Genomic DNA, 27,328 nt, shown 5'->3' on the forward strand with positions numbered 1-27,328 from the left:
CAGAAGGAGATGCTTGGCGGCAAATTCACAAAGTCAGCACCATGACTGTCAACATTTTTTTACATTTTATCAGACAAAGGCATTAACACTCATTGGCTACAAGTTACAAAGTTTTTCACATTAATTAGTACTCTTTTTTCTATTGGTTAAAGTATTCCCTCGCTTCTTATGCTGATTAGTCCACATGACCAGTCTTTCTCTTCTTCTGAGTCAGTGTTTCCTGGATCGGTGGTCTGTGAATCAGTGGTCAGAACCTCTTCATGCCAGAATTATCTTCTACGCAGTCAGAGCCAATCTCAGCACAATTGTTGAAATGAATTATTTTTTTTCCTTACCTTGGGAGTTCTGCCAAATGTCCTTGAGGCCCAAAAATTGTGTTCTTTGGTTCTGCTATCCGTGATACATCCTTATTCCCAGGCTTTGTTAACCTCCCCCTAGGTCCGAGATCATTGAAACATGCCTAAGCCCTAGACCTTAACAAGGCAATTTTACTAACAAATAAATTATCTTTCTAACACCCAAATATCACTGTGGTTGCATCTCCCCTGACTCTTATTTTCTCCAGGCTTTGTAAATGTAGTTCTTTCAAATGTGTAACAGGCTCTCCAATCCTGTTGGCCTCTGGAACCCACAATTTTTCAGTCTCTTGAACTGCCCCAGACCAAAACTGAACGCAGTAATCCAGACGCTCTCTGTTTATCATTTTGCTTTACCTCAGAATCACACTGAGGTTCCCCAAACCCCCACAATGGAAACCAAGACTGCTTCTGAAGCTCAGTGGCATGTACGATGTGGGTGAAACCTCATCTCAGGGAGAGATCTTCCATCGCTTCAGACACCAGCTTCATACTGCTGCCACTGTGTGCCAGGGCAGCAGCCAGCACGCAAAACTCAGACACGCTGTGAACAGCCCGGGAAGTGAGCTCTCCTGAGCTGGAAAGCGAAAGAGATGTTTCCGTTTATGACTGTGTTTTTCAACCCACGGTTACTGTCAAAGGTTTCGTTACTGGCCAAAGTTTCGTTTCCAACACTGAGGAGTGGCAGTGAGCAGCGCCGGGCGCGGAGCTGCCCGGCCCCGCCAGCCCCGTCCCGGCGGGCCAAGCCCTCACGCACCGCCCTCCCAAGCGAAACCGAAAGCGTCGCCGCTGCTGGGCAGGCCGGGCCGGGCCGGGCCGTGCCGGCGGAGGGTTCGCGGAGGGTTCGCTGAGGGGCCGCTGCCGCGCTGCTCGCCGGGCTCAGGCGCAGCCCCAGCAGCGGCCCGCGGGAGCCCCGGGGGCCGGGCGCCGCCATGGCAGAGGGCACCCGGGACGAGCGGTTCCTCTACATGATCTCCTGCTTCAGGCCGCGGCTGAAGCAGTTCATCCAGGTGCAGCCCGTGCTGGACCGGCTGCCCTCGCTGAGCGCGGAGGACCGGGACAGGGTGCTGGCGGCCGCCCTGCAGCGGGGCGCGGCGGCGGGCGCCGAGGAGCTGCTGCGGGCCGTGGAGCGGGGGCCCCGCGGCTGCGGCTGGATCCCCGAGTTCCTGCAGGCGCTGGAGCACGGCGGCTGCAGCCTGGCCGCCTGCTACGCCAACCCCAGCCTCAGCCAGCTGCCCTCGCCGGCAGAGGAGGCCGAGCACGACCTCTGCGTGCACCTGGTGCAGCTGCTGCACGGCACGCTGGTGGACAAGATGCGCGCCGGGCAGGTGGCCGAGAAGTGCCTGCAGATGGGAATCTTCCAGGACGAGGACGTGGATCGGGTGAGTCCGGACGCAGGCAGTGCCACAGACACCGGCCAGCCCCAGGGGCTGTGGGGCAGGTAGGGAGCCACAACTACAAATTGCATAGTAAATGCAAAAATAAAAGGGGAGTTCCCAGACTTGGGGGAAAATAGGTAATGGGTCCAGGTAAGCCGGTGAAGACTGTTGACAATGGCCAGCAGGTGGCATGCCAGCTAAGAGCCTGGCAAAGAAAAATGCCAGGAACAGGGTTGGACCAAGACAGTGTCTAAGTGAAGAAATATGTCAGACTTTACTTTACTTATCATTTTGTCACAGACCTTAGGCTCAGAAGATCATTGTCTTTTGGCCCTTGAATCATACCAGGAAGTAGTGATGGTCTGTAAAATCCTAAATAATACTGAGTTAAAATAAAGCAAGATTTTCTGCCCTCTTTTTTGCTATAGGTTCACTAAGGACTGTCACACTAGGCAGTGACGTGAGCAGAAATACCAGTTGAACAAGAACTAGGAAGTGTTAACCTTTGATGAGAATATCGTCCAGGTTAACTAGGTGTTAACCTTTGATGAGAATATCGTCCAGTGTTTATTCCACTTGGCTAAGAATGACTCACCTGGAATGTGAAACCTACTTGAAACTAAAAAAAAAAAAAAATTATATCCTGAAACAGTGCTAGAACAAATTAAAATAATAATTGCCATATCAATAAGGGGAAAACTGGTAAACTAAGGGTGGAAACTAAGTCTCATTTGCACTCTGAGCCTTTGCATTCACTTTTGAGGACGTTTTATGCTCCATCTCAGTTAAATGGCTGTAAGATACATAATTTTATCTTGTGACCATCAGGTGGCAGCAATGATCAGATGCACCCTTACTAGTAGGGAGCCAAGCATGGTAACACAGCAGGCAGATGCAGAGGCCTTTTATAAAGTAACCTACAGGCTCCATTGCCTGGTAGTAGGTCCTCATGTTCCCCCGGGTCACCTTTTTGCTGCTGGTATTTCCATCAAACCATTTGATACCCTTCAGAATCCTGCCAGTTTAAACCCCAGTGGAGTTTAGGCTTTCCTGATGTCTCCCACTTTCCACACACTTCCTTTTAGTCACGTATCTTGGTCGGGTGTTCCCACTGCTATGCCTGCCCATTTCCTTGCATATCAGAATGGGTCGTTCTTGAGCCTTGAGAAAATGGCCCTTGAGACTGACCACCTGTCTCAAGCTGCTTTGCTCTTGCGGTCATGATTTTGTTCCTCATGCAATCACATGTCAAATTCTGCTTGTGACAGCCTTGGGACACTGTTCCATAGCTTTTTTCAGGACAATAGCCACTTTCTAGAGTCTCAGCTATTGTATTTTTAAGTGGGAGTTGAGATGATGAAGCCACAGTTTAAGAAGGGAAATGTTCTATTTTATGTATGAGGTCATGTTACAGATTAAGTCTGAGCTTTGATAAACTGTATGACACCATTTCTCCTTAATCAAGGTTGCCTATTCCCTAAACCAGTCTGAACACCAGTTGCTATTCCACAATACTAATAATTATTATATAGTGGTTAGTGTTGTAACCATTGCCTAGTACTATCAGTCTCTCCAATTAAATTCCAGATCTCATAGGTTTCATATATCCTACTCAAAACCAGATGGGATAAACATGAGGTTGGACAAAATTGCAATCATTCTCTTCTGATGAGTGGCAGGTCTGCTTTATGTCTTTATTTTTCTGTACACTTTAATTATGATGGGGAAATGCTTTTGCACCTGTACTATTCTTACGAACGTCCTCAGACCATTTCCAAAGTCTTTGTGAGGGTTGTTTCTGATTTTTTATTTTTGCCAGATCCAGACTGTTACTGACAATCGTGGGAACAGGGATGGTGCAAGGGAGCTACTGAGCAGAATAGTCCAGAAGAAAGACTGGTTCTCTTCTTTTTTGATTGCTCTCCGTGAAACCCAACATGAAGACCTTGCAGATGATTTAAGTGGAAATACAGGAGGTAATCATCTTATTTCACTGGTACAGATGAGTGGATTTTTAATATCTCTTCTTTTTTTTTCTTTTTTTTTTTTTGTACTGTTACTTAAGAGGCAGTGAAGGATTCCCACCATATTATTTTATTGAGACACTGGGACTAATGCTTTTGATTATCCAGGGATTTCAAAATCAAGTTATGTAACAGTTTAATTGATAGATTTTTAAATACTGAAAATCCTTATTAAGCAATATGAGAATTACAACAGTATGGATTTAGTTACAATTAAACTGAACCTTACTTTTAAAACCCATTGGTTTTCAGTGTGATTTTTATAATCATTCATAAAACATACTCTGAAAATTAATTTGAACAAACAAAACAGACTTTACCTGAATTTCTTCTTCAGTACAAGTGTTTCCTTTACAGAACAGTTTACAAATATTTTTGGCATTTTAAAGTACTTTACATACTTTAAGACATTCAAAAGTCTCAAAACATTATAAAATTTACTAAAAATAATGCAATAAACTAGTAAAGTGGCTACTTTCTTTCATTCCTGTATAATGTTTATAATATTGTAAAGTTATCCCAGTGCTCCCCTGTATTCTTAAATATAAAAAAGAAAGCAGCCCGTAAATAATTTATCCCTTATTTTTGGTCCCCATATGTTTTATAAAATTTTAGTGACTAAATTACTTTAACAGATTTCCCATTTAGCAGCTTCAGCCTGCTCCCTTGAGGAGCTCACCAGAGCTGTCTCTGTGCTTTTAGTTGCTGCATATGGGTCAATTAAGATTGAGGTAAGAGGGACATCAATGTGTCTCTTCCAGCTTTGGACAGGAATCAGACAATGTTCTCCCAGACACACACAGGCAGCTGTGAGATTTGAGGATGCAGTTCCAAGATGGTTGAGTGTTGCAGTCTGCAGGACAAGACCAAATCAGAGCCTCAGAAGATCATTTTGAGTGGATCTTGGGTGCTGGGAATAGCTCAGCAGCTATTGTGATCCTAATTTTCATTCTGTGTTGCAACTGTGTGAGGTTTAAATTATTGTTTTCACTACTTTGCCATCAGTAAGGTAAACAAAGTAACAAATATATAAATTATTAATATTCTTTTTTTTCCAATTCTTTTCACATTTTGCATTTCTGAGTTTTTAGTATAGTGCAGACTCTCTAGAGTAAAACTGAAGTTTAATTCAGTTGTTTGATGGAGTACTGAATGAATGCATTTATTCCACAATTTCTTTGTAATCTTGGGTGATGTAGGCCCCCAAACCAACTCTACAGCCTATTGTATAAATCATGAATGGCGCTGCTCTTACCAGAGGATAAGTAATTTTCCATGTACACAGTCCTGTATGTGTGTAGATATGTAAGGTGTGTGGTTGCAGGAGCATGCCTGACATAAGGTCATAGAGAGGGAACAGCTTCATTGGGCACTGTGGATGAAGAACACTGATGCTACATTTTGTCATTGCAGCTTGACCCCCTGTGATTTCTTACAGTAAGATATGTTGTTATTAGCAAACACCTATGCACAGAAATTGAGAACTCCATAAAAATAAATCTATTAACCTCTTTAAGTTTAGTTTCTAATTGTAAATTAATAAATTCTTAGTAAATATTTATACAAAGGTCAAAATTCCAGACTATAACATTTGAGTCAAGACCAAGACCATATGTTATACTGTTATGTGCCTGATAAATACAGGTTAGTTCTGTGTTTTCTAGGCTCCACACTAAAGGAAATGAAATGTTTTATAGAACTGCCTTAGAATTTCTCTGTATTTTCTGGGAACAGAGAATAAACAAAATGGGATGGAGCAGACTACGAACGAAGAAACAGAAGTTACAAGCCAACCAGGATACGTCATAGAGGAGAATTTGAAACAGGAAGAAAATGTGGATGATAGTTTCAGCAGTGAGAACAGTCTGTTGGAAACATCCATAGAAAAGAATTCTGTGATGTCAGGTTTGTCCACTAACTGGTATTTTGATCTGGTAGTGAAATGAGTAGTTTTGAAATATATTTAATACTTTTGATAGAAATATTAATATTATTAGGTTAGTATTTTATTTCACTTTAGTAGGCTTATACTATCCAATGACAACATTAGGTTAACATTATCAACTCCATACAGTGTTGAGTGAGTTTAAGATAAGAGGAATGTTTTTATGCCACTAAAACTGCAGCTGTATTAGGTACTTCTTTCTAGAAGGCTGCAAATGCTGTATTGAAAAGCATTTTTGTTTTGAGAAGTCCTTCAGTGTTGTCCAACAGTAATTTTTTCTGTTCATGTTAAGGTTTTTTAACTTACAGAATATCAGACAGCCTTTCTCATGTCACATACACACTCAGAAGTACATTTTTAGGAACAACATTTAGGAATAGTTGTGGCCTGTTGTTCATTTAGACCACTCTTAAAAACATGCCTTGGGAGTTGATTATGAGTGACAGCAATTACAGCAACAATGCCCCAACACAGCTGTGAACCAGTGATTCAAACATGCACTGCACGATTCAGGAACCGTGTGTGTTCCAGGTTCTCATGCAGCTCAAACAGTAGTTACAGCAAGGTTAATCCTGCCTGAAATGATACTAGTGGGCTTACTCAGCCAAAGGAGTAAGACAGCTAAGGCTGCTCTCTTTTTATCAAACAGGGATAATTTTTTTTAAATGGCTCTGAAAAACTGCAGCCTTTCGATGTGCAACAGTACTAGCCTATTTCTCCTTTTGCATGGTATTAACAGGATATCACACTGCTTTGTAGCAAGTAGTGAATTACTAACTACAGCAAAATTATCCTGGGTTAGAACATAATTTTTCAGTATAAAGAAGAGGTGCCAAATATTTAATGATAATTCAAAGTAGATGAGACAGGATTATTCTTTCTGGATAAAGCTAAGGCTCTTATTGGGCCTACTTAGGGTTTGTTTTCATTGCTGTTAGCCTGATCTTCAACTTGCCTCTTGTTGGGTTGGGAATTACAGAAAATGAGATCTATCAGTTATTAACTAGTGTGCCACAAGCTAATTGTGGATAAAACACTATGGTCTCAGCGCAGAACTGAAATTAATAGAGTGGGTATTAGCAGTCTGGCACTTAGAGTGGGCACTTGAGCAGATCTGTGCGGTGAAATGGCTAAGGGGATACAGAGTACATGTATTCCATCAGTTTGGTTCAGATTGACTTCAGTCTCATGTGGACTGTGTGCCTGCAAGTAATTAGAGCGAATCTCATTTGGTTTCAGCTGACAGTTCATTTCTTGTGATCTACACCAGCTCTGTGATATGAACCAAAGTGGTGTAAGTGGGGACAATTGACAGATTCACTGAAAACAAGCAGTTCTGAGATGAGCCAAAGCAGCAGTGTAGATGCAGGGGAACAAGGGCTGCCAGGAGGCAGTGCTGCTTGGAGATTCTGCAGAGGAACTGCCTCACATTCAGCCACCCTCAAGAGCAGTAACCTTTGATATCAATGCACTTGTACACTCAGACTTAACAGCGCTCTGGTCTTTTTTCATTTCCTATTTCCATCCTTTCTCGTGATTTCATAAGACAGTAATTTTGGACCAGGAAGATTAAAATACAAATGGAACCCAAATTCTACTTCCAAGTGAGCTGGGAACCCACCTAGTTTGTAATTTGATGCTGTCAAATGTTGTCAGTTTTGCAGTACTCCCACAATTCCTTTATGTCTTGAAAATGACGTATTTCAAGAAGAAAGAAGCTTTTCAGGTAATTTGAAATTATTGCCATTTGCATTGTATCTGGAGCTTCCTCTGACCTTTTTATTTAGGTAGATGAAACAGAGACGGTATGAGAGCAGTAAGGCCATAAAAACAAGTAGAAATAGATCATTTAGCCTAAGAGATAACTAGAGAAAAACTGAACATGCAAAAACACAGATGGGAAACTTCACACGAAAAATTACACAAAAGCAAGTAAGTTCACATGGTCAACATGGATTAGGTTGCTGCAGTTACCCATATAAACAACAATTTAAATAATAGCAGCTCTCTTTTTCAAGGCTTGCTTTTCATTGCATTCCATTCCATTGTCTCTCTACTAATTTAGTACTCAGTGTGAAGTGGCTGGAAATCTTCCTGTGAAATCTTCCTGTGAAATTCCACATTACAATGTGCAAGCAGGACTCTAAGGGAAGATTAGCAGAAGTGGTAAAAACAGCTGTTAGGATAATAACTCTTTTATGTTCATTATTTTGGAAATGCTTACTGATTTGGGTTTTTTAAAATTTTTTTCTTTTAAAACAATTCAAGTAAGTTGCCACAGTTGAAAAAGGAGAACGTTGTTCTATTCACCTTCCTTTGGAAGATGAGTCTTTTGCATTTCACATCACCGCTGATGTTTTCTGTTTGAGAGATTGTTGTATATTGAATGCTGCACATTGTAATTAAGATAATTGTGTGCAAAACACTTTATGGATTCATATTCTCATGACTTTCAGAAGGTCAGTTTAGATGGGAGAGTATATGGAATAGATACACAGAATTTTAATTTTGTCCTCTCTTTCCTATTTTATGTGGATTCCTGGAAAGTGAAAGGAAGAGATAGCTGTGTCATCTTCATAGCTGGGAATTCCTACTAATGCTACTAATTAGTTTGTCACAGGTCTTTGAACATGGCTTGTAACTGGTGAGGTTTTTTCCCTTTTTGTGCCTTTCTGTTGATTGCATTCAGTTAGAAAAACTACTAATACCCGACTCCTAGTGGTAGCTAAGATAGCTTAATAACTTTACAGACTGGGTTCAATTTCCACCTCACTCACCAAGACTTTATACTGTATATTTCAGGCATTCCTTTCTAGGACACCATAACTTCCATTCAGTGCTAAATTCTCATTCACAGAATCCATTTTGCCTTATGAATAATTTTTTGGGGACGATAAGTTGCAAAAAATATGTCCATGGGCCGTAATAGGATATTCACTGGAAAGAATTTGCTGGAAACACAAGCTCGCTAGCTAATTAAGCAAAACATTGGTCAACACTATTATTGTGACTGATTCCATCTGCACGCTGTGGGCTCAGTTGCAGAGTGCTGTCGGCAAGCTGACAGCTCAGGGTGATGCTGTTCGCAGCAGGTTTTCCCGGAAGAGCTGGGTATCTCTCTCCTCAGATGCTAGAAGGACTGAGTTTTGGGAAGTGCGGCTTCCTGAGCGGTGCTGGCGGCCCGGCTGAGCGCGTGTGAGGCGTGCCCGGCCCGGCAGAGGGCGAGCGGGGCCCGGCGATCGAGCGGAGCCGCCGCTTCTGCTCCGCGCGATTCAATAGCCCCCATCACTGCTTGTAATTAGTCGGGAACTGGGGTTTGCGCTTTTCATGTAATACCAAAAAACTTAAAAAAAAAAAATCGCAATTCTGGTTTTGTTTTTGTTCTGCTACAGGTGTAGCTCTCATGGCTTGCAGTGAGTAAAAGAGAATGTTCTGTTTGCCAGCAACTTTTTTTTTTTTTTGGCTTTTCACCTTTCTGGAAAGATATTGTAAAATAGGACTAAAGGGGATTATGCAGGTGATGATGTCTGGAACCCCTGGTTTTAGGCAATAAATCATGACCCATAGTGCCTTACCTCTGCCATGCTTTGGATATTAATCTTCCACTCCATATTTTCTTCCATAAGAAAATGAAATATATTGTTCATTTTTTAAATCTCTACCGAAAATAGAGAAAGTTAGATCTCAGCCATCCCTGCCTGACATTCATCTAACCTACTTTAACAACTTAGGGGGAGAGCAAACAATACACAATTGCCATTAATATTTGAACAGCAAATATATTGTGCTACATTTTCTTGTGTTTTTCATTTAGAGTCAGATGTTTCCATAGGAGATGGAAGTGTCAGTAACTTGAATGGAAACTGGAGCTGCACAACCAGTGATTCAGGTATGTTTCCCTTCTATTATTATTTAGTAATTGCAAAGTAAGCTCTAGGGGAAGTATTCTGTGAGTGGGCTTAAATGAAACACAGTGAAGGGCTTTCTTTCACTGTAAAGTCTATATATTCTATATAGAGTTTTATTTTATATTCACTATATTTAGATACCAGACTTACTTTGTTGGGAAACAGATGCCATTTTGGGCATTTTAGGTCCAGACCATCTGGTAATGGTCTGGACCTAAGTCCTAGCCCCAAAATAGTCAATTTACTGAGATCATCTGGACAGGGCTCTAGACATCACTTTCGTGCAAACTGGTCAGTGAGGCAGAATGATGAAATCACATAGGCTGAAGGGACTAGAAGTCATCCAGTGCAGTCACCTGGACAGATATTCGTAATGCTGCCACACAGACGTGTCTCTTTTGCTCTCAGAGAGGAGCTAGATTGTGCCTGGCCCCCACATAGGGTGAGAGGGAATAGGAATGTTTTAGAGGCAGCGAAAGGTGAGCAGAGGGATCTCCTGGGTACCTGCAGAACAATGATGAAGGTCCGCTTTGGACCCAAGTACTCTAGTTGCCCTATTTGTAACAGAAACCTAAGCAATGGGGGTTGCTATCTGAGGATCTTTGTGTACCTCACATTTAAACACATGTGCATGTTCTAAATACAGTTTTAAACTAGATATTGGACTGTGTTTAAATGATACTTAGCAGACAGGTATTATCTTGCTACGTATGAAGTCTCAGAAAAACCATACACTGCTGTTGTAAAAGACATCCCAGTATTTTTTTGTCTTTTTTTTTTTTTTTAACCTAAGGCAAAACAAATTGGGAGCTGTCCACCATGGTGATCAGCCTGCTTACCTATACAGAATTCAAGAACTACTTTTTAGAATCTAGCCTTTATAACATCTGTGCTGGGACTATGTCTTGTACAAGGGCTAGAAAAAACTCTGAACACCTTTCAAGCCAGCTGGGCCTAATAAACCCAGTATTACATCAGTAAGGTCACTGTAAGTGTTATATTTCCTATGCCTGCAAAGTGTTTGTTATAAACACTTTTAAAATAGTTTCAAGCTTTAAAGTATTAAAATCCACGTATTTTGAAAGTACACAGAAAATTCAGGATAGCTCAGATCTAAATTGCTACACTGCAGCTAAGATTTTAGTCAGTGTGTTGCTAACTCCAGAGAATTTATTTTGCACTTCTTTAGCAACTGAGGAAATTCACCAGTCGCATTGTATTTTTTGGCTCACTCTGTCACATGCTATGTCTGGACATGGGAACTTCTCTGTTCTGTGGACAGGCAGACACACTGTATCAGTCGCTCAGGCTGGGCCAGGCTCATGACATTTGGCAGCACCTATGTATGTATGGCCTCATCCTTTAAGATTCCTGAAGTATCTCTCAGTAAGCAAATTGGGCATTTGCTGTGTCCAGTAATCCAGAAAAAAATCCAAACACTGCAGTTTTGTGAAGAATGGAGAGCAGATGTTTTCACAGTGTTTACTTGCTATATGTTCTATATACATATGTTTTTTAAAAACAAGTAGTTTAAAAGTTTTTTAAACATCCATGCTTTTTAATCATGTCTGGTAAACTCAGTGAGAGCAATAATGAGAAAAAATTGCTAAGAAGATGCAGATGCACTATTAATGGATTTTGTAATTTGAAATGTTACAGTAAGGCTGTTGTATTAACAAAGATGTTCGGATGGTGTCATTACACACTGACATTATTTGGATTTTAATGCAAAGAATCATGTGGATTCAGCTGCATTTTTATGTGCAAGGTTCATTTCACATTTTATAAAATTGTTAGGACAATAGAATAATTACTATGTTTCTCTTAGCCCAGAGCAGCAATTTACATGAGCCTTGTATGAAGACAGACAACTTCCCTAATGCTACACTGTGCTTGATGAAAAATCTTTAAGTATTGAATTCTTTAATCTGTGAAAATATTCCTGTATTAGCCTTTATCTAAACAAGGGCTGAAGGAGCTAGGAGAGAGCTAAGTTAAATATTTTTCAGGCCTGGACTGTTAATTGAGGATGTTAAGGAACTGAAATTTAACCAAACAGATGGGTGATAAAGTGCTAGTTTCAATATGATTGAGCTATTGAATTTAGCCAACCAGAAAGCAAACAAATGTTCTTCCTCAAAAGAGAGTAGTAGAGTCAGATAAGTAACAGCAAGTACTCTCTGGTGCAAATGTCCCTGTGTCCAGGTAGCACTGCACTCACACTAAAAGGCAAAACAAGCAAAAAACACTTTAGAATGGCATTCAGATGTTTCCATCAGCAGTGTTTTATCAAGCTTCATTACTTTTTGTTAGTTTAATTTTATTTAATGGAATCAGGAATACTAGAAAAATATACTTACTTTGTGTGTAATGTATCAGTGATAATAAAATCCTCATGATTCTGCATTGAATGATACCATCAGGAAACAAAACTAGGGTTTTTCTTCCCTAATTTTAATCTAGTAGAATGAATTTTCATTTTCTTCACTGAGGGAAGTTAATACTTGCAGGGTGATCTAAACTTATTTGTAGCAAAAAAACCCCATGAGAACTCAATTGAAATAAATCCTTCTGATATTAAGATATATAAGTTCTGACTCCCTAAATATATGTAAATTCAAGAGACTTGATATGCTTTTCTTACTGCTCAAAATAATTCAACAGTATTTTTTTTCACTTTTACATTTAGAACCTTGGTTTTTTTCTTCTGCAAGCCATAGATCTAAACTCTGCCATTGCATTTCCAATAAGAGATGGAAGACTTTGGCCTTAGGTGGCAGATGTATATGGCTTTTTAATGAACATCCAATTGCATTATGTATATGTCAGGCTAAGAAGCAACATAATCTACCATGAGTAGGTGTGACACATTCTGCAGTTAGCTCCATCTTGTATGGGCAATTGAATTTTCATATCTATTTGGTCTCTATACTTTATAACTCGCTTGACCATTTTAAAGTCTTCCATATCTCTTTTTTTTTCTATGGCTCCATTTTTCATTCTCTGGGAAGTATTTAAAAAGGTAAGTCCATTGTAACCAAATAAATTTTAGTATTGATAAAGGAGAGCATCACAGAAGCTTGACTAGGTTATAAATATTGCAGGTCCAAACACAACCAACCTTTGTTGGTCCCAGTGCTACTGAACTGTATCATTTGAATTTATACCTAATAGCAGTCATTTCAGCATAGCTGGGTGCAACTGTACTGTGGCTTATTCCACATGCCCTGAGTGGAAGCAGTTCTGATCCAGAGTTGCCCAGGTCCTCAGAGCAACATTGTCTGTGCTAGTGTGCTGTTCCTATTCAGAAGATGCTTCTGATAGTAAATTAATATTTTTCCCTTTGACATTTTTTCACTCTTCTAATACATGTTCTGTGCCTCCTCTTTGAAACTTATATTTCATTGTACCCTTAGATGAAGATGAAGTGGAGAGGAGAGCCTCACCTGAGCCAGATCTGACCCTGAGAGATTACCAGATGGAAGTTGCAAAGCCAGCATTGAATGGGGAGAATATTATCATATGTCTCCCTACAGGCAGTGGTAAAACCAGAGTGGCTGTTTACATTACCAAAGATCACTTGGATAAGAAAAAAAGAGCATCAGAGCCTGGAAAAGTCATAGTACTTGTTAATAAGGTGTGTTGGTCCATTTTTTAAAGAACAGTATTTTTCAAACATCATGCATTGTTAATACAAACATTGTAAAATGAATGTAAAGACAATTCTCAGCTTCTCCAGGTGTTTTGTGTTTAAAGACATACAGATCTAGACTATCATCTCCATTGCACCATTAGCCTTGTGCAAGCACAAATTACATTAGTGTACCCCAGTGTAAGTGCAAATTTAGATGTGCTGTAATAACCACATTATTGGGAAAAGTACAATTTCATTTTGTAATGAATTTTGAAAAATAAAAATATTTTTCACATTCTGTGTTTCAGTTTGTTAATGAAGGCCACCTAATGAGTCTTACAGTAGTTAAGGAATGTTTTGTCAGATTTTCTGATAGTTGCTTTAATTTTTTCAGTTAAATTTAGCACATATAAATTAATCTTCTATTGTAATATTAAAGTACAGAAATACATTAAAGAATTTTATTGAAATTATAAAAAATATTCATATTCTCTTGTAAGATAAATGTGAAAGCACTTTATAAGCTCAGTTAAATAGCCAGAGCATGCATGATTTGTTCATTCTTTCAAAGGCTCAGTTAAGCCAAAATTCTTGGGACAAAAAGGTTTCACAGAAGTTGCAGGGGGAAATTGGTTTGGGGATTTTTGCTGCCTAATTTTCTTTTGTTCATCTAACAACATTTGTGGCAAGTGGGCATGTATTTTTAATCCTGTGTTTAATATGTTTTAAACTCTTTGAAAACTTTTGTTCAGGTTCCGTTGGTAGAACAGCATTTAAAAAGAGAGTTTAGTCCATTCCTGAAGCGTTGGTATCAGGTTATTGGTTTAAGTGGTGATTCTCAGCTCAAAATCTCATTTCCTGAAGTTGTCAGAAGAAATGATGTCATCATCAGTACAGCACAGATCCTTGAGAATTCACTGTTAAATGCATCCAAAGAAGATGAAGAAAGTGTCCACTTATCAGGCAAGTATTTTATTCTGAAATTTTTACAGAGGATATAAGAGTATGTCTCTATTCTGGAAAATGGCAGCGTAAAAATGTGCCACATTCAGTAGGGTTTTTTTCAATTTACTCATTTTATAAATACAAGCTGTAGTAAAATCAGATCTCAATTAACAAGTATGCAGGCCAAAATTAGACTCTGTAGTTTATTTGTACTAAGTACTTGTCATGCTTCCTATTTTATCTAAATAAATTCTTAAGCACAACTTTGTGCACATGCAGTTGTCCTGGTTCCACTTTCCAAGCTTGGTAGAGCTTTGAATCATATCACATAGAAGCCATATACAGGATGAGAAAAAAACTATCAAAACTCAAATGCACTTGGTAGTTTGAGAAGTAAAATGGAACAAAAGATAAAAGCCAATCTGTTGTAAATGTTGTATTTTTTAAACTCTTGTAATTTTGCTAATATACAGTGATATGATGGCTTAAAACTGTGTTTCTCTGAGCTCAGCAAATATAATGGTTTCCTACAACACATGAAGGAAGTTGAAGAAAGCAAAAGGTAAAGAAGGCAAGATTGTTTTCCCAGAATGCTCAAGTGTCAGGTGATCTGGGAGATCAGAAAGGAAATTATATTATCTGTCAGTGAGGTACAATTAGAGCAGCCCATGAGGTCAGCTCCCAGGCTTGGGCTGCAGTGACCTTCCTCTGTGAGATGTTAGCTTCTCCCTCTATTTGCCTGCAATCAGCTCTTTTTCAGATGGTGAAGGATGTAGGGGAGAGCTGTGATACTCAAAATAATGGCTCTGAGATAAAAGTATTGGTCTGGGTCTCACAGAGACAGTAGAGAAACCTGAGGGGTTGGTCTGTGTCTGTCAGTGCTCGGGGCTGACTGGGATACTGCTTGATCCAGACTAACTCCTGCAGAGCCACTTGGGTATCTCAGAGTTGCATTCCCTCCTTCAGAATGCCTTGTTATTAACCTAGGCAGAGTACCAGCAATTTTCTTATACTTATTTCCTCTCTACTGCATCTAAGTTAATAAACTTTCCTACATCTGAATAATTTTGGAATGCTGTATGGAGGCATCTGAACATTTCTACTGGAACTGCTGGCCGGTTTAGAATTGGGCTGAGTCCCAAGCAGATTGTGTAATGAAGTGGGTTGAATGGGTTTCACACTTTGTGAAGTTTCCTTCATAAGGAGCTACATTTTTTCCAGAACTCAGGCTGCCCTGCACCTCAGGGGTTTTTTTTCCGTTCTATTACACCTGTGCTCGTAGGTTCAGCTGGACCAAAGCCAAGCAAGCTTGAGCACAGCCAGCTCCATTTCTGTGGCTGTGACTTGGGTAACTCGCAGCCTTTATAAATCATCCTAATTAGTTACAAGTTTTTTTCCAGATTTCTGTGTGTACTTTTTTCATCTGTTTCCACAGAGGTCTGCATTACATGTAATATGGAATTCCAGCCTCAGTGAAATGGAAGGGACTCTCTTAATTGCATTTTATCAAATGTTTACTCGCTTTACCAAGGGCTGAAATCGCTGTATGGACTTTCTAAAAGCTGTGTTTATCACTTCCTTAGTAGAAGAAACACATCCCTTCTGGTAGGTTAGTTTCTACACAAGTAGTTGTAGAATATGCATGATGGAGATGATGGTCAAAATCAAAGGGAGTAAGTTCATGTTGGCAGAAGAACTGAGGAACTGCCAGCGCTGCCTCTGAAATCTTGCAATGTGTAGAAATCTTTGAAATAAATAAGAATTTAGATTTGAAACTACGTCACTCCTGTCCAGACTGGCTTCCCGAACCACTGTGAAGGCAATTAGCTTTCCCCAGTGACATGGAGCATTGGCTTACTTTGCTAGCAGAAGTGTTTGGTGTAGCCTTTCCAATATAACTTCCTTTGTTTAGTCTCCATCCTTCTTTAGGTTCTTCAATACCAGCTGAGACTGATTTAGCTCTCCGTTAATTTCCAGCTTCTGCTGCCAGTTGTTGAAAACTGACTTACAGTGGTGCAGCAATTTGAGCACAGCAATATGTTTACACATCAATGTGTAAACAAGACCATAGAAATTGTCCACATAAAAAAAATACGTAGAAGAGTTTAACCTTGATAATTTCAGTGATCTTCTTTACAGTCATGTCCACAAACTGTATTCAAATTGTTGGAAACAATATAAAATTAGAGAGTTACTGGCCAGCTACAGAAGGACTGGGAGCTCCATAAACCAGTTTTGCTGCTAGAGAAACAGAAAAATGTTAATGATTCTTTCAGCTCAGAACCTTGAAATATATGTCACAGGCTCCATGTGCAGAAAGATTAAAGATATGTTTTCTATATATTTTGAGAAATTTGAAACAAAAAATAATTTTATTTTTCTTCGTTGTATAGTATATTGTTTGCATGTAAATATACTGTGACCAAAAAGCACATTACTCCTGTCTAAATTTCCATCAGTTTCCTCTGCTACAAGAGAGGGATAAGTGGTAGTGCTCCCACTAATCTGTTTGTTCTTTCCAATAACACATCCATAAAGTAATATAAATCTTTTAACTGGACGCTAATAGGGAGGAAATCTCTGTGTTGCTACAAAATGGAAGCATATTTTGACCACAACAAGCCTTTCAAGAATGTCTGAAAGGCTTCTAGCATATTATGTATCTTCTTAAAAGCAAATATGTAGTTTGTCAGACACAGTTGTGGACATAAAAGATAGTATTGAGTTCAACTGTGATATGTTCTTACCACTGGTAAGATATGAAAAATATTTCTCTGAAATTCTTTATATAATCAGATTGTTTTTGCAAAAATATAAAGTCTTTTTTTCCATTGCATGAAATGTAAAACTACTTGGCACATCAAGACTGTAGCAAAGGTTCCAAAGTCCATTAAATATATTCAGCATCCATCCTCGCCTTTCTCCAGTACTTCAATTTCCTTGTACATTAGTTCTCAGACAAACTGATGGGTTCTTTTCAACGCCATCCTTACCTGTTACAAGATTTAGTCACGCAGATTCTGCATATGAAATAGAATTATTCACTTTAGGAGTCTTTTTTTTTCCAGATTTTTCCCTCATCATCATCGATGAGTGTCATCATACTCAAAAGGAAGGTGTCTACAATAACATAATGAGACGTTACTTAAAAGAAAAGATGAAGAACAGGAAGCTGGCAAAAGAAAACAAACCATTGATCCCGCAGCCTCAGATTCTGGGACTTACAGCCTCACCTGGTGTAGGAGGTGCAACATCCTACTCAAAAGCTGAAGAGCATATTCTGAAAGTAAATAGCCCTAACACTTACAAACCATCAAAGGGATATTGTCTTCTTCAAGTAAAACCTCTAAAGTCAGTTTTAGCCTCCAGACAATCTGATTTTTTTTTTCTTGTGTACATGGAAGTCCAGCTCATAACCATTAAAAAATAATGGAAAACCATATACAAATAAAGGTTGCTTTACAGGAAGAGTAAGATTACTGAAAAGGGAAGCTAAATAATTGCCTCACTTGAAAAAAAATCCCAAGATCAGAGGCAAGAAATCCACAATGTAGTATGGTTTTATGGTTATTGAAAGTCTTATTGTTCCATTGATGGCTTTTAATTAAGTGTATTCCTAAATACTAGAAACACAATATATTTTATATCTGTATTTCTAGAGTGACTAAGATGAGCATTTTTGTGAGTCCAAAAAAGTGAAAAACAATGTTTAATACTTAAAAAAAGCAGAAACCACTTGTGAGATACAGGTAGCATACAAATATGTTTTGTTTTTTTCAGTTGGAGTTACTCATTGAGGTTGCATGAACACCTGACTAAAGATAGTCTGTTAAATTCTATACTTGAAGAAACTATATTTTACTTGAAATTAAATGGTTTTGCATTAGTAATAAAAAAGTAGAATTTAGCCCAGTATGGCAGTGAAAACTCCTGACTAGTAAATTGTACCAGAACAGAACGTGATATTGAATCAGTGAGGCCAGCAGAAATGTTTTATGCTGTATTGAAGTAGACAGAATTTTGACACAAAAACTTGCTGGCAGAAAAAGAAAATTCCTTTTCATCAGCTCTGAATTCCTAGTGATAGGATTTTGGGATTTCTATTTGAAGATTAATCTGAATATGCAAGCTGAAATATACAACTACCACTGAAGACATTAAAAAGATCACCTATCAGTCTTTCTTTGCTGTTTCCTCTGCTCAGAATAATGTTATCGTTTCTCTTATTACTTAATGACATGTATGTATTTTCTCCTTGGAAGAGGTCAAAAGCAGAAAAGTTCCGTTCAGTTGTGCACTTAGCGCAGAAATTCTCTCTATGTCTTCCTACTCCAGGAAAGATTCTCTCAAATTATTTTGTACTCTCATAACAGCTCTTATTATTATAATTGATCCGTAATATTTATTTTCTTTTTCTTTTTTCTATTTTATCGTTATTTTTATTTATTTTGTGCTCCAAAATCTATTCTTCCAAAGTACCAATGCTATATTTTCCTTCTCAAAAAGCTTGGTTTGCATTCTGATCTACAATTTTTTTCCTGGATGCAAGAATCACTTATGGCCTAAAAAGTAACTTGTGCAGTTTATCTCAAGTGTTTTTCAAAGACTTGGACTTTCTTGTGCTGATACTGCCTTTATCCAATTTTTGTGGGAGGAAAACCAAGTTATATAAACCTCAATATCTAAATAAGAAGCTCTGTTGCATTAATCCAGTTTTCTTGTGAAATAACTCATTCAATATTAAAGAAATAACATTTTGTCTTCTCCCAGATCTGTGCCAATCTTGATGCATGTAGAATTATGACTGTTGAAGAGCATGCCTCCCAGCTAAAGAATCAGGTGAAGGAACCATCTAAGAAGACTGTGATTGCAGATGATAAAAAAAGGGTATGTTTTTTACAAAAAATCAGTATTAAAGTTATATTTTCCTTTAAAAATGTCTTGTACGGTATCAAAAACTTTTGCCTAATGCTCTTTTTCTATAGACTTTTGATAATCCAGAGTGCTAGTTTGAATGTTGTTGCTTTCCTCTGTTTCAAAAAGTAACAGTAAAGTCAAATAGAACTAAATTTTTAGTTATGTCAGTTATATTTTCAGTTATCTGGTCAAAAGGCCTTCTAAAGCTGAAACATTTGTATTGAAGTTATGATATTATATTCAATTTTTTTTAAAAAGTGCTTTTTCTCAGTATAATTTTTGTGATATTCTGAACTGTATATTTCCATATCACTAAACACGCTTAACAGCCTTACTTCTTTAATTTAAGGTTTAAGTTTTAAAAAATTACTCAATGTGCTACTAGCCCGTGTTATTGTTGCCAGAAGTTGCTTACTTACTTTGCCTGATCAATTTATTTCTAGGATCCATTTAAAGAGAGAATCACTGAGATCATGACAGAAATACAAAACTATTGCCAGCTGCATCCGAAGTCTGAGTTTGGAACTCAGACATATGAACAGTGGGTGATCAGAGAAGAGAGAAGAGGTAACTGCATAGCAAATATACCCCAGCTTTGGATTTCTTTCTGTCGTTCTATATTAAGACATTTTTTGTATTTTTGTTCCCTTCTAGCTGCAAAAGAAGAAAAACGCAGGGAACGTGTCTGTGCAGAGCACTTGAAGAAATACAATGATGCTCTCCAGATAAATGACACCATCCGAATGGTGGATGCCTACAATCACCTAAATAACTTCTATAAAGAGGAGAAAAGTAAGAAGACAGTAAGGAGTGATGATGATGATGATGATGATGATGAGCCAGCAGTATCAAAACAGGATGAAACAGATAAATTTCTAATAGGTTTATTTCATGGTGAGTTTGAAATGCATTGTGATATTTGATATTTGAAATCCATAATTGTGCACTAACAGGGTTTGCATGGCCCCATTAGTTATTGCATCCGAGAAACTGCTGTGTTGTTTATTATCACAGTGCCTTGATATCCCAGTTCATACACTTTTGAATGCATTAAACAGCATCTTAGTGGGGTCATGTCATAATATGTAACAGTGGTTCTTCAGCTCCCACCTAAAACCACCTTTGTTTTTGCTGCCAGTTAGTAAAAGCTGTTTTCTGCTTTTATCCAGGGAAGTGTTCCTGAGGACAGTCTTAACAGATACATAAACTACTTATTTCAGTAGACACTCTTGGGGAGGAAAAGGTTGAGCAAATGGAATACAAAAGTAATGAAATAATGAGTTCTTAACCAACCCTTTCTGCCAAAGTTTGTTTGTCTATATACTTAGAAAGGAAAGTCCTAACTTTAAGTTAGTTCTAGGTAAAGAACATTTAGTTAGAGAATTAAACAAAAAATCAAACTGCAAAGACCAAAGTTAGTTGCTTTTTTTTCAGATCAGTCACCTTGGAACTAGGCTTCATTCATTAATCTTTTTTACTCAGTTTTTTTCCTTTACTGCCTTTGCAAGCAGAAAGAGCTAGAGAAGTTTGCTCCCATCACCCATGGCTCTTGGCTGGTACAAACAAAAATAGATTATACTGCAGAATGTGACCCAGCTTCCTGTATCCAATGAACTACAAATTTTTCTCACTATCGTTGAGAAATGAAAAAAAAAAAAGAATGAAAACTGTAAGTTAGATAATGTCAGCATGGTTTTAATGACTCTTCATACATGTCTATCCCTCATTGTTTAGATTTTCAGTAGTGAGCTGTTGCTGAGAGCCAAAAATTTAAACCAACTAAAAATGAAACTCAGTTTCATTAGTGTAATTTCTGGTTGCTTTTATTTCTGCAGGTAAATGAAGTCCAAAGAACCTGTCAATGAAAAATAAATTCCATTTTTTTAGGATTTTACCACTGAAAGTGCTAGGAGTAATAGAAGAATGTCTAAAATTTCTCAGCTCTAAGAGTAGAATTCATCTTTGGGTGATAAGTGCCTTGGGGCACTTAGTGTAGGTTTAACTAAGGTGGAAAATTGTGGGAGTTTGTTACATATATCTACTTTTTTGTATGTGTTTCTGTGTTTGATTACATTCTAAAATATGAATAAGACTAGTCATAAAGTCACTGTCTAGGTAGAGTAACAGTTTGTGGTACATTGAGTATGATGGCCTCGGATTAGGTACACTGCAGTAGTCTGCACAGGGTCATGACACCAGTGTACTAACGCACAAAGTCCCTGATGTGAAGTATTCTTGTGTTTGCATAATCGTCTGGTAATGACATAGGTTTTTAAATATGATAATTTTTTAAAAAATTTAAAACACAGGGGAATCCTCCTTCCTTCTGGTCAGTAGAGCCAGTTGAAGAGAGTCATTCATTTGACAGTTCACTGAGTGCATCGAAATGTCTTGGAGCTGCAATATCAATAACATGCCCATGCTGGTGTCTGCGTTACTGCATGTTTCTAGTGGGGATTCCTACTTTAATTCATGTCCCATGGACAATTTATGTCTAAATTTATAAAACCATTACCAGCTCCAAGGCTGTACATATTAATCTGTTTCTCCTTGTAAGACTTTTTCCTATTATTTTAAAATAGTTTTGTAAATATTGTCGGCTGTGATTTAACTCTTTATTACAGTGCATTTGACTCTGTACCAACTTTGTGTGTATAGGCAGGTTTTTTCCTTTGGCTTATTCTTACCATTCAATATAGGCAAAGTGTATGATAATGGTGATTTATTTTGGTTGATTAGTATGTTTTTAGTGACTATAAACTCACTTCAGAAATAATTGGTATGCCCCAACCCTTAAAACTGAATGTGAATTAGCCATGCTGGGAGAATTATTTAGAAAGTTGCTCTTTGCTTTGTGATTTTTGGGGTTTATTTTCTTTCAAGCTGTTGTTTTACATGGCTGCATTTTCTTAATTTACATCTGTTCTTTTTAAAGCAAAAAAGAAACAGCTGAAAGAGTTGACTAGAAAGCCAGAAAATGAAAATGAGAAGCTAATGGAGTTGAGAAATACTTTAATGGAGGAGTTCACGAAGACTGAAGAACCTAGAGGAATCATTTTCACAAAGACTCGTCTAAGTGCCTTTGCTCTTTTCCAGTGGATTAAGGACAACCCAAAATTTGAAGAAGTAGGAATTAGAGCCCATTATCTTATCGGCTCTGGACATAAGAGTGAAATGAAGCCCATGACTCAGGTATAGAACTATGCATGTCAACATTACCTCTTATACGTGATTTTGGAAAACAGCTTGTCTTAGTACTAAGCCAGTGAACTGAAGGTAAGAGCCCAGAGTTCTGGTTTCATACCTTATCAGCCAGCAACTTATCTTCATAAAGATATGTGAATAATAATGTTGGAATTATTTTATTTCCACAAGTAACAAGCTTTTTTGGTTTTGGATTCTATGGCAATAGGAGTAGCCAACATCCGTTGCCTAGAGTAGTGTATAGTCAAAAAGGACCCAAGTTATAGCAAGGCATGGGAAGCAAAAGTAATCAAAATGGAAAGAGCAAAAATGCAATTCAATGAGTTTATGCTTCTCAAGACAATAGTAATTCACATTATATTTTAGCTGCTGAATTGAAAAATAAAACTACAAAGGTGATTATTCCTGTCTTTTTTTAGTATGATTGCTTAAATCAAATTACACCAATTTATATGCATGCTTCACACTGATGCGTAACCATTGAAAGAAAACGTGCCAAAATTGATACCAAAAATATCACAATTGATCACTCAGTTTGTGTCCATCTTGTACCATTACATTGATTCCATACACCACATCTCTGTGGTGATTTACACTTGCACTTGAAACATTTTCAAATCAAAGTACTTCGCGTCTCTTCTGTTCTGGTCTTTACTCCCCATATCAGCATTTAAGCAAAAATGGTGTGTTTTGCTGCTGGGCAGAGTCCATTTTCTTCTGCTGCCCTGAGTTTCAAGGAAAAAAGTTCTCTCAATATATTCTCTCCAAAAGTTGCTTGAGTTCTATCAAACTTGGAATTTAATTTCTGTGGCACATTGCACAAACAAAAACAATAGCTTCTGCATTTTCAAACTGAATGTAGCAAATAGCAAGTTTCTGTTCCTCTGCTCAAGCTGGTGACAAACACCCAGTAGATTCAGAAGTCTGTGATTTAGATCTTTTCTTTTTAAGTGTATCATTGTTGTTCTTTTTTGTGCTACTGAGATCACCAGAGTTATAGTCTCCATTTATTATCGAGAATTTTAAGTGCTTTAGAAGTAGAGATGGAAGTCTGTATTTTAATCAGAAATCACTGAAGTGACAAAAATCTCACCTTATGAGTAACTACTTAAAAATTTGAAAACAATAGAACAACTATATTATCAACTGTCCTAGTACCTGTGACATAGGCTATGAAGTTCCAAGCCCAGTTACCATAAAAGGATTGGCTTCTGCTCCCTCCTCCCTCAAAATGCAGTGCTGACCTCATGTTATATTCAACAGAAACTCCTTCTTTTGCAGGATGCTTAAATGCAGTTGTTAAGGCCAATTGATGTTTGGCATTCAGCTCAGAAATGATGGGACTTAAATTCCTGAAACTCGTTAATTAGAATAAACTGGTAACAGAAACTAATACTGAAAGTTAATTTGATTATTTTAATTTGCAGAATGAGCAAAGGGAAGTTATTGATAAATTTCGATGTGGAAGTGTAAATTTACTAATTGCTACTACTGTAGCTGAGGAAGGCCTGGACATCAAAGAGTGTAACATCGTTATTCGCTACGGCCTTGTCACAAATGAAATTGCTATGGTGCAGGTAGGAGTTTTCTGCACACATACCTTATTTCAATAATGCTTTTCTTTTTGCAGTGGGCAAATGGTGAATCATGTACCTGGCGTTTGGAAATAATTTTTAAGTACTTGAATGCTAAAAGAGAAAATGTTCTTGCAACAAGGTTCATTTCCAATTTCCATCGTCAGTCTATATGCAATATAAAATTTACCTCTCTCTGTAATGGTGTAGCATCAGTTCAAAGTTCTACACAAATGTTAAGCTCTTTTATTGGAAGAGATACAAGAATATGGTCATCAGACTGGTTGATACAAGAGGCATTTGTACCACCACACTATCATCAGCTAAAGAGAGATTATTACATATCAGAATACCAGTTTGATACATGCTCTCATTTAACTTGTGATCACAAATATTTACATATTTAATATTTAAATGCATGCTTATATTTTGGCAACAAAATATAGTTTTGGCATTGCAAAACATGCTAATCACAAATCTCCTGAGCAGTTCTCACAGGTATCATGGATAATACTGCAGAAATAGTATGTGTTATTCACTGATTCTTTATCTGTTTGCGTTAAATGGAAAAAGCTGCACTTTGGGGATAGTGCATATGGAATAGTGCATGTCTTCCATTACAAAACCAGGAAAAAATGCTGTGTGATGTAATAGGGAGTATTGTGGTGTTTATTTTTGTGTTCCTTGCAAATTGTAGGCTCGTGGTAGAGCTCGAGCTGATGAAAGCACCTATGCTCTTGTGGCTTCAAGTGGCTCAGGGGCTGTTGAACGTGAAAATGTTAATACTTTTCGCGAGAAAATGATGTATACAGCCATTCAGCGTGTCCAGAAGATGCCACAGGAAGAGTATTTAAATAAGGTATTCACTACAACTCTGCACTTTCCCTTTAAAGACTACTGGTTTATATTGTATGGAATACTTTCTATTTGAAATCTACTTAGAGGAGAAAAACTTGAAATAATACTGGTTACTACATATGGCTTTGAATTCTTTTGCCAATATTTGTTTTATAATCTGTTTTCTTGTCCTTTAGAAAAGTCTGGTTTTCTATTGGTAAGGGGAAAACACACGAGCAAGGGAAAATTGACTAGAAGTCATGTTGACAGTGAACTCAGTAAAATAACTGAGAAAGAAAACTATAACTGTCATTCCAGCAGAATGTTACAGTGCTCTTACTGACCTGTTTCTAGATTCAGAGTTTCCAGGTCCAAAGTGTAGTGGAAAAACAAATGAAGGTGATGAGAGAACAGCACAAGACATACAAGAAAAATCCTTCACTAATAAAATTCTTATGCAAAAATTGCTCCAAGCCGATATGTTCTGGAGAAGACATACAAGTTATTGAAGACATGCATCATGTCAGTGTGAAAAAAGATTTCCAGTAAGTGTTTATGAACTACTTTATCTCTTTCAGGCAGAAACAGATTTTCCTTTCATCGAGGCTGTAGCAGGGCCTGTAACCCTCTAGGCCCTGTGAGAAAAAAATAGATTATTCCAATATTGTTGGGTCCTAGGCTCTATGGAGTTTACAGTTAAGGAGCTTGAACAAAATGTTTGTTCTTATTCCCGATTTCAAGGTGAATTGAGTTTAAGACTTCAAAAAAAAGATGCAGCTTCTGTGGTACTATTAACTAGGTCTCTTACTACATAGTATGGTATATATTCCATTCTGCACAGGCTAATAGTAACCTTCAGGATCAAGTACTCCCTAAATAAATGATTCAAGAATGTACACATACTCTGCAGATCTGGGTAGTCAGAGCCAACTGATTCTGTTAAGGGTTAAAGTTGAACTACAGGGAATAAAAAGAAATCCTTTAATTTTCAGGTATTATTTTGTTGACAGTTCCATGGCACCTGAAAAAAAACAAGCTAGATCTGTCTGTTATTAGAACAAAAGCCTGCTGCTCCCACTTCAAGATGTGTGAGTGAGGAAGCTCCTGATATGCAATGAAGAGGGACATGGAGTACATGTGTAGTTCATCATTACTTAGGAGTGTGAAGCATTTTCTCAAACAGTCAGAGAGAGTCTATGACTTTTTGGATTTCATATCTGATTGCAGCAGTCTTAGTCACTGTTTATATATGTCTGTTTGTAGCATGGAATGACCAATGGATTCTGATGTGTGCTGTCTGTTTTTCAGAAGTCTTTATCATACAAGAGAAAATAAAACACTGCAAGATAAGCATGCTGATTACCAGACAAATGGGGAAATTATATGCAAAGACTGTGGACAAGTGAGGAACATCTTATTTTCATACTCTTGTTGTCTGTATTTGTTTCTGTCTAATGATCTTGCCTTATTTTATCTGAAATGCACTTTCCTTCTACTTGCAGGCTTGGGGAAATATGATGGTTCACCGAGGTCTTGACCTGCCTTGTCTAAAGATCAGAAATTTTGTGGTCGTGTTTGCAGACAAGAAAACAACAAACAATATTTTTAAGAAATGGGGAGACCTGCCCATCAGGTTTCCTAGTTTTGATTATGCAGCTCATTGTCCTTCAAGTGATGAAGATTAAGGATTTGGAATGAAAATAAAAGCCTTTTTCAACTTCTCTCTGTTGATCAGAAGCTCCTGTGTCCTATAGAGAATGCTGCATCATAAGCACTGTGAAAGCTCCTGGGCGTAAGGAAACTGTCTTGAAGACAAAAAGGGAAACAAGAAAGGAGAAGGACAAAGTCACACAGCTGCTATCTGCACTCAGATTTGTACTCCTGGGCAAAGATGGCAAATGCATTGCAGTCATGTGTATTTATGGAACAAACTCCTGTCTCTTTTCACTACAGGATGACAACACTGTCAAAAGTGTTAGATGACCTATTGTCAATCCCAGAACATTGAAAAGAGAGCTTAAGATATACCATGGTCATTATTTTCTTCATGCTATTACCATTTTGAAGATAAAGTATCTCAAAAGAGGAGCCACATAAAGAAGATGTCACCCATTATTTCTGAATCACTGTTGCTACGTCAGTGTTTTCATGACTGAATTCCTCCCTTCATAAATATAGCTGAAAGCTCATACACTTTGGCAGACTAAAATTAGGTTTCCCTTAGAAGACATTTCTAGAAATCAAGCCCTTAACCTGAAATTGATTATTTTACTGTCCAAGAAGCACATTGCCAAAGTGACTCTCTGTGTGTCAGTTTCATGGGATTGTTAGCCTGGCTACATAATGAGGTGTATATTTTTTCCAATAAATTGCTATAACTAACATTTACCAACTGTGATACTGTTAATTCTCTTCCACTGGAAGTATTTAGACAGTAATAATACCATAGTTTCACCCTAGGAATTTAAAGGATGTTAGTATTCTGATTGTAAAAATAGCATGTTTCTCCATATTTATCTCATGGACAGATTTCTCCCACCCCCACCCCTCCCGCCCTTTGCAAGTAAGATATTGGAGAGTGGAAGGAAGGTTTATTTGTTGTTAC

At 37.9% G+C, this 27,328-nt stretch overlaps 1 protein-coding gene across 1 annotated transcript; it reads left to right on the forward strand.

Moving 5' to 3' along the window:
- The first annotated feature begins 1,288 nt into the window (after positions 1 to 1,288).
- Positions 1,289 to 27,105, forward strand: IFIH1 (interferon induced with helicase C domain 1). Its single transcript, XM_030952072.1, has 16 exons — positions 1,289 to 1,738; positions 3,555 to 3,711; positions 5,494 to 5,664; positions 9,519 to 9,593; positions 13,029 to 13,249; positions 13,999 to 14,209; positions 17,260 to 17,477; positions 18,962 to 19,078; positions 19,552 to 19,675; positions 19,763 to 20,002; positions 22,044 to 22,300; positions 23,740 to 23,889; positions 24,584 to 24,745; positions 25,078 to 25,268; positions 26,032 to 26,125; positions 26,226 to 27,105. The coding sequence occupies exons 1-16, from the start codon at positions 1,289 to 1,291 to the stop codon at positions 26,406 to 26,408; spliced, it is 3,021 nt and encodes a 1,006-aa protein (XP_030807932.1). The 3' UTR covers positions 26,409 to 27,105.
- The last annotated feature ends 223 nt before the right edge of the window (positions 27,106 to 27,328 follow it).

The sequence above is a fragment of the Camarhynchus parvulus genome, chromosome 7, assembly GCF_901933205.1.
Source record: "Camarhynchus parvulus chromosome 7, STF_HiC, whole genome shotgun sequence".
Taxonomy (NCBI): domain Eukaryota; kingdom Metazoa; phylum Chordata; class Aves; order Passeriformes; family Thraupidae; genus Camarhynchus; species Camarhynchus parvulus.

What these genes read in the sequence shown, in the direction of transcription:
- IFIH1 (XM_030952072.1), top strand. Translation starts at nt 1,289, where the DNA reads ATGGCAGAGGGCACCCGGGACGAGCGGTTCCTCTACATGATCTCCTGC. An exon ending in TCTAATAGGTTTATTTCATG is followed by an intron (nt 20,003 to 22,043) that starts GTGAGTTTGAAA and finishes TTCTTTTTAAAG; the next exon opens with CAAAAAAGAAACAGCTGAAA. An exon ending in AGTGTGAAAAAAGATTTCCA is followed by an intron (nt 25,269 to 26,031) that starts GTAAGTGTTTAT and finishes TCTGTTTTTCAG; the next exon opens with AAGTCTTTATCATACAAGAG.